Source organism: Fundulus heteroclitus, chromosome 18 (assembly GCF_011125445.2).
Source record: "Fundulus heteroclitus isolate FHET01 chromosome 18, MU-UCD_Fhet_4.1, whole genome shotgun sequence".
NCBI classification, from domain to species: domain Eukaryota; kingdom Metazoa; phylum Chordata; class Actinopteri; order Cyprinodontiformes; family Fundulidae; genus Fundulus; species Fundulus heteroclitus.
In genome coordinates this window covers 6,703,753-6,715,838 of record NC_046378.1, presented here as the reverse complement: position 1 = coordinate 6,715,838, position 12,086 = coordinate 6,703,753, and the positions used below count along the sequence as shown (strand labels likewise).

Below are 12,086 nucleotides of genomic sequence, written 5' to 3'. Positions count from 1 at the left end.
ACCTGCTGTTATTTTCCATGCATGCTATCTCTGGGTTGCCCTAACTGATGGTCCTCCTCCTATTGTTATTTTCTTTCAGCAGGTCACACCCTTCCCAGCCTTCATTTACATTACTGCCGCTCCGCTGACAGCTGGTGTGCTGTGAAGCACGTCTCTGTACCTCAACAGGTATACAAGTTTATGTTTTAAGTATGCATATTATGAAGTGTGAATCATTGGACATATATGTAATACTTATGTTCATGGGTTTACATGATTGTGTTTTAACTTGACTGTCAGTAAGTTCCATCAGCATCGGTTTGTATTCTAATCTTTTCTCTTTCTGTAGGTCTGCCAGCCTGATACCGCCCTCATCCACCAAAGAACAGCTGTTAAATTTAATGCGTTGAAAACTTCAACTGAAAAGATCTTTGGAGACTATCCTGCATGTAATTTTTTTCACTGATCTTTCATATATAACTAGATCACACCATGTCTAACCCAACCCAAAACAACCACGAGGCAGCCTACATGTCTCTAACAAAAGGCCTGAGAGAGCTGGACCTCCGTGGCCCCTACGTCCCCAGCGACCTGTTGCTGATCGGAGACCATGCCTTTCCTTTAGCCATGAACAGCAAAGGTCAGGTCCTGATGGCTGCGTCTCTGTATGGTAGTGGGAGGATTGTTGTCCTGGGTCATGAGGGCTACCTGTCTGCCTTTCCTGCTCTGGTGGAGAACGCCCTGATCTGGCTGCGGGGTGACGGATCAGGCAACCCTTCTGTAGCCGTGCACCAAAACGTGAGGACGGTCAGCGATAACCTCAGCAGGTCCAGCTTCCAGGCAGAAGTGGTGTGGGGCTTCAGTAGCAATCTAGAGGCCGGTGTGTACGTGACGGACGCGTACAGCGTTGGTGCTGACCCAAAAGACTTGGTGGCCTTCATGAAAGCTGGAGGAGGGGTACTGATGGCGGGCCAGGCATGGAGTTGGGCCGCGGATCACCCTATGGAGAATACGTTGCATTACTTTGACGGAAACAAGGTGTCTGGAGTTGCAGGGATCTACTTTTCTAAGAATCCGGGAGAGGTGGAACACCTTCCAGTCTACCCACAAATCCCCTCCTCCTGGATGGCTGTTGTGTGAGCAAATACTCTTTCTTCTTTTTTTACTCTTCACATAAACTGTACTTTTTCATGTTTTTAGACATATAATTAAATGGTCATAAAACCTTAAATGTTTTGACAAGGTTTTCTTGAAAATATTTGTTATAATATCCAGAATAAGCTATTATATTTTTTTTAATGTCTCAACTCAAAAAGTGAAAGGAAAAAAATACAGCTGTGTATTAGTTATTATGCTGAGGTATGGTATTCACTAAATATTCAGTTAACAACCCTACGCTCACAGTTGAAGTGCACTGGTTCACTGCTGACACCTATCTGAATCTAATCCTATAAAATATGTCCTCCAATTCTTCCTCTTATTTTGAATGACTTTTCTTTACTTGCTTCCCTTGTCCAATACAGCGTAGGAAAGGATTTCGAGGATGACCTGCAGTTCTTACTCCACGGTGTTTCAGAGCTTGCTGTCCCAAATGGTTCACTAGCCTCAGAGGTTCTGGTCCACGGCCCACTTGCTTTCCCGATTGCTACTGCAGGAGGTGGACCAGCATTCCTGGCCGGATCCTACTATGGTCAGGGTCGGGTCATCGTTGCTGGACATGAAGGAGTTCTGAGCACTGAGGTAAAGACACAAGATATTTGTCTTTAAAGTTTTTTAGAAGTTTATCAGAACACAAAAATACTAATTCTTCTCTTTCTCTTACACCTGATTATAACCCAGGCAAATGCTTCATTTTGGAAAAATGCCCTACACTGGCTGGATGAAGGTCGCAGGGGTGTTGTTGGCGTAGCCCTGAAACATGGCATTAAGATAGCTACCAACTCTGGTCTAAAAATGGAGAAAACAGGCTTGAAGAAAGACCTGAGTGTGTTTGTGTCTGCATCGAACCCCAAAGAACACTGGGAAGATATCCAGAACTTTGTAGCAGAGGGAGGAGGTCTTCTGATTGGTGGACATGCCTGGTACTGGGCCCAGTCACACGGTGGAAAAAACCCATTGACAGATTTTGGAGGTAATAAGCTAGAATAAAGCATTGTAAAACATAATGAATCTCAAGTACATTTATGGTGGGTCAGCATATAACAGACATCTAAACCTTCATGCTTAAATTGAAAAATATCACAAGCGGTTCACCGGTCATAGGATTAACAATGTATCTCAAATTTGATTTGGAAAACTCCAATGCAGCCCCAAAGGGGGCCCAGTGTCTTGTTTCCTATTTTGGGCTGCTCCCCAGCCCGGTTATATGCAGAGGGTTGCGTGAGAAAAGGCATCCAGTTTAAAACTTTTGCTAAAGTTACCATGCAAGTTCATAACATGATCTTCATACGGATCGGTTGGTTAACAACGACTGCCACTGATACTGGTGACCAACGCGGTACTGGTGGAAGTCGGGCTACTGTTGGTCAGAGGAAGAGGAAAAGACTGAAGAAGGTCGTCAGGAGTATAGCGAGAGGCAGCTTAAATGGAGGGTAGAGGTAGCTAAGGCCAAACAGAGAGCATACAGTGACTTGTATGATAGGTCAGACAGTAAGGAGAGAAGGATTTGTAGCAGGTTGGTGAGGCAAAGAGACAGAGATAGAGATATAGGATCAAGATGGCAACATACTGGCAATTGCAATTAGTGTGACAGGAAGATGGATGGAGTACTTTAAAGAGTTGATTGATGAGGAAAATAAGAAAGAACAGAGAGCAGAAGATGCGACCATTATGGATCAAGGAGTAGCACAGATTAGTAAGGATGAAATAAGGAAGGCATTGAAAATGATGAAAAGAAGGAAGGCAATTGGACCTGTAAATATATGGAAGTGTAGGAGAGACAGCAGTTTTGGTTTTGACTAGGCTAAGATGTTAAGGGGGTGACGGGATGGATAAGATCAGCAATGAGTATAGAGAGGACCAGCTTGTGTTTGATGTTTTGGAGATAAGCTTGAGAGGCCAGAGTCAGATGGTTTGGACATGTTTGGACAGTGGAGGGATAGTTATTACGGTATATGGGTAGAATAGTTGAAGCTGGACCTGCCAGGCGGGAACCTAGAGGAAGATCAAAGAGGATACTTATGGTTGGAGTTAAGGAAAACATGAAGGTAGTTAGAGTGAGAAAAGAAGATGCAGATGACATGGTTAGATGGAGACAAATGACTCACTTTGGCAACCCCTGAAAGGAAAAAAAAGCAAGAAGAAAATTTTGGGAAAGAAAATACATCAGATGGTCTTTGGAAAGTAATTGAACAAACGTTATGCAAGGAATTCTGTATCTCAGATATTCCATTTATCAACCCTTTAATTAATCCTCGTAGCTGTATTACAAATATCAGTACATCTTTGACAGTATTGTGGGACGCTCTCAAAATGAATAGGTCTTTCGCCCATGTAGATGCCATCTATTTGGAACAACCCAGACAACCTAAGAAATAAAAGGCTCTTAACTTTCCAACATGTAATAGAAAAGGACATATTTGATGGGAAATATTTTATACCCTTTAATGTTTTAAAAGATTCATATGGCATTGTTAAAAATAAATTCTTTGAATGTCATCAGCCAAAACTTATTATTGAGTCCGAAACTTAACCAAAAAAACTTGTAAATTCCTCATGCAATAATTAGCTTCCTTAAATTTAAATGCCCAAAGTTACTCTCAAAGATTTGCATAAAACTTTCAAAAGTAGATCTAACAATCTCACTTCCTAAAAGTAAATGGGACATTGATCTACCTACCATCATAGATCTTAACTACTAGAGTAATATTTGCAAAAAAGGGTGTTAGAATTACCCAAATTGCCAACCTTCAGCATATACAATACAAAATTATTCTTAGAACACACTACATCGGACAAAGGATGTTCAAATTGTGATTTTCACTAACTAACAAATCTTCTAACTGCATGGGAGCTTTACCTGACTGTCTACATGCTCACTGTCACATTTGTCTATGGCTTTTGGTCAAAAGTATGTCATGACCTATCAACATGTGTAGACAACACAGTCCCAGTGTTACCCTCACCGTGCCTGCTGGGTGATGTCACCAAAGTGGATTTGCAAACAAATAGATGACACACACTTCTTGCAGTTCTGAGCTTTACAAAAAAAAATTATGAAAATAGTTTTAATATAGGTTATGTTAAACACATATTGTATTTAGTTTCTATGGAAAGAATGTCCGGTTGTAAGTAAAACCAACAGATGAAAGTTAAAATGATTTGGTCTCCAATAACTAAATACATTCTGTAGTGGTGTCGGGGGTGTGGGCTTTCTCATCTCGACTTTAGGGGCTGATGGGTGTAGGTGTGCTGGCACCAGGGCTGAGCTGATGCTGTAGGACAGGGTCTGGGGTTGGGAGGGCAGTTAAGGCATTTGGGTTATGCCTGGTCGGACATTGGATGTTTGGAGGCTGGGTGCAGCTGCTGGTGCCTGCCTGGGAGCCCCGTCTAGGCTGGCCAGTCTCTGGGTCCTGGGATGCTGATGGTAGCCTTGCTTCGCTTGGATGGCCCTGGTTTTCCCAGACTGCTCCTGTCTGGGATGTGGGCCAGTGTACAGGAGCACCCTGTGGCGACTCCCTCCTAGTATCATTGGGGGAACTCTGGGAAATCCCTCTTCACTATTACCACTGTGGTGGTGTGGGATGTGGGTATAGTCTGAGGGTCTCTGGCCTTTCTATAGGGGGTTTGCCTTTTCCTCCAGTGCATGCATGTCTTCCTACCACAGTCAATAAACACGCATGTTAGGTTATTTAGGAGTGAGTGTGTGCATCTGTGTATTGCTGTTTATGTGCCGCTGAGTTGCCCTGGTTTCTTCTGACCTGTTTTTAATGGTTTTCAGGGAACAAAGTCCTGAACCAAATGGGGTTGAGCCTGTTGAAGTCAACTATTAAAGCAGGTTCATACAAGGTTCCTGATCCCAGCCAGGCCATCAAAGATACCTACCATTTCCGGCATCTTCTGCACCGCTTTGCCAAGCATGTAACAGTGGAGGAAAAACTCAGTAAACATGAGGAGAGTTTCCTCAAAAAGCTGGGCATCGACTGTGCCACCTACTTGACCATGAATGCTCATGACTCCTGCCACTACGCTCAGGTGGTGGCAACCCTCACAGACATCTTAAAAAGATCCGGTCTGCCACAGGTGAGCGCATAATAACACACTTGGAATACTTTTTTTTCTGAGGCAACTCAAAAATGGGGTGACTGAACTATAGCCAAGAGGCGACCTATTATGCTTCCTTTTAAACAAGTTAGAATGAGTCTATTGGCTATATAAAACACTTTCATAATTTCTTGTGCACAAAATCATTCTCAAATAATGAGATAATAATCACCTCCCCAGTTCTGCCTATTTTGAGCTCCTTTCAGAGTGAGCTGTTTTGGGGCTTTGTCACTTTTATGCAAATAAGCTATAGCAAAACTCTTTGTTTGCACTTGCGCTTTCTTTGGCAGTGTGGCTGCCATCAAAAATAAAATGAAGCTCTGTTCACCGTGACTGGGAGAATGTGCACGGACATGTTTATTGCAGCCAAAACAAAACATTTGTCTTTTCCAGCAGCGATTGTACAGTGTATACAGCGGTAAAACTAGCTAACCAAACATGCTGCTCTTGGGTTGCTAGGTGAGGGGCAGTGCCTGCAGATTACGATATAATAATCAGGAGTTTTTTTAAATGGTTTAATTTCCAGAGACCAACAAAACATTTATTTATTGCCAAAGATGGCTGGATGGTTTTTTTTAAAGCACTTGGACTGTTTGTAGAAGCAGTAGAGACCCAGATGGATGTACATAAATAAGGAAAAAGTGAAGTTTGTATAATAGGGTCCCTCAAATCAAAGTATCATAGTTACTTATAGTAAACACCTAATGGCCAGTGGAATCATACAATAACGTCTTGTTTGTTTTTGTTTTGTTTCCCCTTCCAAGGCGAGTGAGAAATGCCCTGTCAAAAGTCCCAAAGACCACCTTCTTCTCAACATTGGGGCCGAGGTTTATAAGGTTTGCCCAAACCCAGATGCCCTCTTGCCCTACCTCATCAAGGATAATCCATTGTTGCCAGTTGTCCAGAACCACAGGGTCAAGATGGATGTCAACACAGCAGGTCTTTGTAATGCAAATTGCTTATGAATAGTGCCTCGAGTTCATGTGAAAAAAACCTACAGTAGCATGGGACCTAGCTGCAGCATCCTAAACATGTTATACTTTTGGGTTAGGGTGCACCCAAGTGGACCGAATCTTTTGAGAAGGGCAAAAGCATAACATGTTGAGGTTTCTTGTCAGGTCACATGGGGTCATTGCCTTGCTGTTATTGCAAAGCCCTTCAAATTTTCATCTTTGAAAATGTTGTATAAATAAAGTCACATACTTTCATTATATGTACCGACATAGAGCTTGCAATCTTTTTGATTTTGTATTTGTTTATCAGGTAAAGAGGAGTGGATCAGCACGGGTCTCTACCTTTCTCCTGGTATGAAGACGTATGTGGCCATACCAGCAGAGATTGTCAAAAAGGGATGGCAGGTACTTTACACAAACCCAATTATTGTGTAAGTTGTTTTGATGAATTAATGCCCCTACCCGGCATAAGCTGTGTGAGCTATCCCTGTATGATAACCTCGTTATGATAGGGTGACCAAATGTCCTCTTTTGCCTGGACATTTTCACATTCTCTCCGGCACGCATAAAGCACAACACTGTGTTTCTGTGTATGACAAAGGTACTATAGATCTCACGCCCACAGAAAAAGGCAGTGTGAATTTACTGAATTTATTGCTACACCCAGAAAAAGGGTTAGGGTGCACCCAAGGTGGGCCAAAAATTTTGAGAAGGCATTCCCCTGGAGCCGGGTCTGGGGCCTGTGATGTCTTTCAGATGCTTCAGCACCAGGCACTCAAAGTATTTCATAACCAAAGACGTCAGAGCAACAGGTCTATAGTAATTTAATCCTGTGATGATCTGTTTCTTGGAGACGGGGATGATGGTTTAACCTGGCCAGCCCGATTGATAATGTGTAAGACTCTACGTTCTGCACATTATCGCGTGTTTGTTAACGCAGAAATACTGCGATAGTTCAGCTTGCAGGCAAGGTTAAGGATGGTTGATAATTTTTAAGCAGGTGGGAACTTCACACAGTTCTAGAGACCTGCTGAATATGTTGGTGAAGATGGGGGTCAGTCGGTCAGCGCTTGTTTTTAGGCCGAGGGGGGAGACACCATTAGGACCCAGCGCTTTCTTCACACTCGGACGCTTGAAGGCCCCATTGGCATCGTCCTCTTGATCTTAGGTGCAGGCAGAGGCGGAGAGGAGGGGATTGAAGAGTTGTTGGTGGGATGTTTGGGAGGACCCATGGTGTGAGAGCGAGGTATGAAAGTCTGCCGAACGAAACTGTAAAAGAAGTGGTTCAGGTCCTCAGCCAGTAAAGCCGGGCATACACTGTATGAGTTTTTGCCCTTTTCGGGCCGATTCTTCAGTCGTGCGAGAATCTTTTGGATCGGGCTGAGTTTCAGCTTGACTGTGTGTCCTGCGGCGTGTAGTATACAGTGTAGTATACAGGCAGTAACGAGGGACGATTTGTCTCTCACCTCCAACACCTGATTAGGAATCGGACGGTCGGTTGAAAATCAAACATGTTTAAAATTCAGTGGGCCCTCGTGAGCGATTGTGAGCGATTGTGAGTGCGTCCTGCTGTTGAAGCAGAGTTACGAGCCGATTTCCCCCAACCTTGCACACCGCGCACGCGCAAACAAGGAAATTCTTCTTTGTCTTCTCAAACGAAAACATAGGAGCGGAGAGAAGCATAGTGGCCATATGTGTGACATGGAGTCAAACTACTGAGGAGCAACTCCTGGCAATGCCAAGGCAGGGCTTTCTGTTCTAGTGAGCCTCATATTTAACAGTGAGCATCGACACTTCCGTCTTTTTCTTCTTCTACTGTTTACGTTTGGCTTCAAGGTAGACGAGTCCGAGTAGTGCCATCTCTCTACGGGGCTGAGTCCGACGTGTGGTTTTTGAACGTACAGTGTGAGCAGTCAGGTCACATCAGAGCGTCGGTTCGCACAGTGTAAGAACATAAATCGTGAGTAGTGAACTTTTAAACCTGCAGTTTCATCGTACAGTTTGAGCTGTATATGAGTACCACAATTACAAAATATCATACAGTGGATGCCCGGCTTAAGGGGTTGTCACGGCACGTGGAGGAGGGAACCTGAAGTTAATTATGGATTTCAGGCTCCTCCACACTGAAGAAGAATTGTTTGCTAAGAAACAATTTTAATTTTCTTACTGAAATGTCTTTTTGCTAGCTTGGTCTCCTTTATCAGTTTTTTTCTAGTCTGCACAGGGCGAAGTCTCCACTCTAAACACGTCTTCTTTGGTGCAACGCAGTTGCCTCAAATGTGACGAAAACCATGGTTTATTGTTGTTGAAACTGTGGATGGTTTTAGTCTGTACACACAGGTCCTCAGACAAGCTGATGTAAGATGTCACCACATCAGTTAGTTGGTTTAGGTCAGAGGCCGAAGCTTCAAAAACATTCCAGTCGGTGCAGATAGATAGCCCTGTAGCATCAAATATGACTCCTCAGTCCATTTCTAAACAGTCCAAACCACAGGCGTAGAGGATTTCAGCTTCTGCTTATAGGTTGGAATGAGGTGGAGCAGACAATGGTCACATAGTCCAAACCTGCACGAGGGAAGGCACTGTTTGCATTCCTTAGGATCTTGACTGTTTCCAAAGTCAATAACTGCATTTATTTGTTCCAACAGATCCAGATAGGCTGTCAAACAGATCACCTGAAAGCTGCAGAGTTGAAGAGACCTCCACATGTCCACGTACGCTTTCCGATCAGTTCTGAGATGATGCAGGTGTCGAACCTGTGGGGAGGACTCATTTACCTCGTGGCCCCACCCAAAACCAAGGCGGAGGGGCTGGAGGTTGTTGTGCAGATGGCTGTTCCTGCACCCTATTATAAATCAGGTAGGTGTGGTGATAGAAAAATGGAATTCCCAATGAAGACTGCCATGATGCAGTCCAAGCTGGATTCTTGAATCCAAGCTCTAACGAGGCCTCGCCAGCAGGTCTATATAGTTTGATACTCCACACTGCTTCAGACGTTTTGAATTGCGGCATGCTTCGTTACAACTGACAACCACAGTAGCGTTGATGGTCTGGACTCTGCCAGAGCCATCAATCGTTGCACAGCCTAACCTGTGGGTGAGCCTATTCCTTGTCCTTTAGATTTCTAGAAAACCAAGATTGTGGAATGTTTGTTCGGGACAGGTTTTGCAACACGATTATGAAACACTGTTTTCGGCATCCAAGGAGAGCTAGCTTTCTCTATTTATTTTCCACAAAACTTATCCAGTTTTCCTGGCAGGCTTTTGGAAAACGTTATTGTCCCCAAATGCATATTGCTGTGAAATTAGTGAACATGTTCCTTTAGTTTTTGAAGACATAAAGTGGAGAGAAATATATTATCAGTTCAAGAAAAGACAATTCTACCTGTTTTCTTACTTCATACAAGAAATCTCTCAACTCAGATGCGACATCAGGATCAGCACTGACTTCTGAGACTTAGTGACGTATTCTTGAGAAGTCTCCCCCTTAGTACACAGCTATTTTCTGTTCTGCAGATCTTACGCAGGTGCACTTTTTTTTAGCTCTTTTTCCAAAAGGTTTTACCAAATGCCAGTGTTTTACTTCAATACTCAATATTAATAAACCCTTCCATCTTCTTCTTTTCAGGTGTAACGACTGAAGCTGATTGGTCGTCGTTGCGCATGGCTCCTTCACCCTGGGCAGAGCTGGAGTTTGACAACATCATCCTCACCGTACCGTCGGAGGCGATCCGAAAGCTGGAGCACCCCGATGAGTTGGCGGTCCTCTGGAATAACATCATGAAGGCCATCGCTGACCTGGCTGCCAGATCGCACAAGTTCCCACGTAAAGAGCGCTTTGTTGCAGACGTTCAAATTTCCCATGGTTGGTAGTTTTTGGACTTACTCATGGCTATCTTTATCCCGACGAGTCTTCCAAACGGTGCTTATAAGACCTTTTATGTTCTGTTCAGGTTGGATGCATGCAGGTTATCCCATTATGACACATAAGGGATCTGCAGCGGGACTGGTGAATGCTAAGACCAAAGGCATGTGGGGAGCCATCCATGAGCTGGGACACAACCAACAGCGAGGCTGCTGGGAGTTCCCGCCTCACACCACAGAGTGCACGTGCAACCTGTGGTCAGTGTACGTGCATGAAGTGGTTTTTGGGACCAAACGGGATAAGGTACAGGAAATCAGTGGCTGAAAACACTGAAATCTATTTTTGTGAACCAAACTACAAAAACTCCTTTTGTTAATACTTGCTCTGTATTTACCAATCCTGCTACACAGTGTACCTGTTTTACTGGTTATTGCAGGCCCATTCAGCGATGACCGATGCAAACCGAAAGAAACGAATCAAGGACTATGTCAAAGGAGGCAGGAAGCTCAGCAGCTGGAGCGTCTGGGTGGCCTTGGAGACGTACATGCAGGTTAGAGGGTTATTTTTGTGGAGAGATAGTGATTCAAACGCCTCAAAAGTCCCAAACAACATTAACCACCTTTCACATTATTAATAGTTTTGATAAAGAGATTCAGTAATGTTTTAGTTCTAATATAGGAGATGCCAATCATGCTGAAAAATTACAGAAATTCGTGTTGGTATTGTGTTTTGTTTATACCTCTGTGTCTGTCCTCGTAGCTTCAGGAAAAGTTTGGCTGGGATGCCTTTAAGAAAGTGTTTGCTGCCTACTACAAGATGGACAAATTCCCCAAAGACAAAAAAGGAAAGATGAACCTGTACGCTGAGACATTCTCCCAGACTGTGGGCATGAACCTGACGGGATTCTTCAAGGCCTGGGGGTGGCCCATAGAACAGGCCACTGAAGGGAAACTGTCCAGCCTGCCGGCCTGGACCGATCACCCGATGGTCTAGAATGACCGCCTGGGAGAAGCTGATCCTTTATGAGCACTGACATGGTTATGAGGACTAGCTTTTTTACATGAGCTATTATTTGGGGACATTAGCTACATGTGCTTTTAATTGGTGTTTAATTATTATTATTTCTGACAAACGGAGAAGTATATTTCACAGGCACTTTTTAGTTTGCTATTATTATTGTATTGCAGGGATGAGGAGGAAAACATATAAACATTGTGGAATCTAAAATTCCATTTTAATTTCTTTGAATTAGATGTTAAAATAAAGCCTTGGCGATCTCAGGAGCTATTTATGTTCATAGTAACAAAGATCTCAGAAGCAAAGGGGCCGTTTAATTTTAATATACACATGCAGGAATACCGTTTATCCCATGGGAACTATTGATAAGTTCTGTATTAATATTCTACAGAAAATGTATTGTCATGTAGTTTTACTTATGTGTTTGTTGATCGTTTAATTATATTGTTTTGCATATTACCGTCTTACGTGTTATTCATTGCTAGAAAAACTTTATTTTGGTGTCTGCTTACTTTCCAACAAGGCAACACTTTAGGTAGCACTGCTTTTGAAAACTAATAAACTCATCACTGCAGTGTTTAAATGCCTTAATAGTTGTCACGTGAAAACAAAAATCAATAAAAAAAAGTTCATAAACAATATCTAAACCTTTAAAACAGCTTTTATTCTACGTTCCTGTCATACCCATCTGTGCTGCCATACTGTGCTAGCTACTATGCAAGAAGGAAAAAAAAAAGGGTTCCTGCTAAACCTTTTTGGTATTTATTTAGTTAGTTTTGCAGCTTGTTGGGGTTATAGAATTATGAAAATAAATTTCAGAAAAACATATTTTGGTCAGTATTGAAAACTAGATTATTTAGCTTGATTTCTTATTAAATTTGAAACCATATTGCATTTATTGCAATTGAAGACAACACTTTTATTTTTCTTTGAGTTATCAAAATAAAATGTTATCTATTGAATAGCCTCACTCAATGTTCTGGTAAGCAGTTATGCCCTTAACCACCACAA

The 12,086-nt window shown here is 42.8% G+C and overlaps 1 protein-coding gene across 1 annotated transcript; it reads left to right on the top strand.

Annotated features, from left to right (window-relative positions):
• Positions 1-79: 79 nt before the first annotated feature.
• Positions 80-11,716, top strand: LOC105924833 (TRPM8 channel-associated factor homolog). The gene is made up of 12 exons (XM_036149774.1): positions 80-168; positions 329-1,115; positions 1,503-1,719; positions 1,819-2,110; positions 4,919-5,220; positions 6,006-6,180; positions 6,505-6,599; positions 8,843-9,053; positions 9,822-10,058; positions 10,147-10,361; positions 10,495-10,608; positions 10,818-11,716. Exons 2-12 carry the CDS (start codon positions 472-474, stop codon positions 11,049-11,051), a joined length of 2,736 nt encoding a protein of 911 aa, XP_036005667.1. The 5' UTR covers positions 80-168; positions 329-471; the 3' UTR covers positions 11,052-11,716.
• The last annotated feature ends 370 nt before the right edge of the window (positions 11,717-12,086 follow it).

Coding starts and splice junctions, on each gene's coding strand:
- LOC105924833 (XM_036149774.1), top strand. CDS start 472: ATGTCTAACCCAACCCAAAACAACCACGAGGCAGCCTACATGTCTCTA. Junction 6,181..6,504: donor GATGGATGTCAACACAGCAG/GTCTTTGTAATG, acceptor TTTGTTTATCAG/GTAAAGAGGAGTGGATCAGC. Junction 6,600..8,842: donor TTGTCAAAAAGGGATGGCAG/GTACTTTACACA, acceptor TTGTTCCAACAG/ATCCAGATAGGCTGTCAAAC.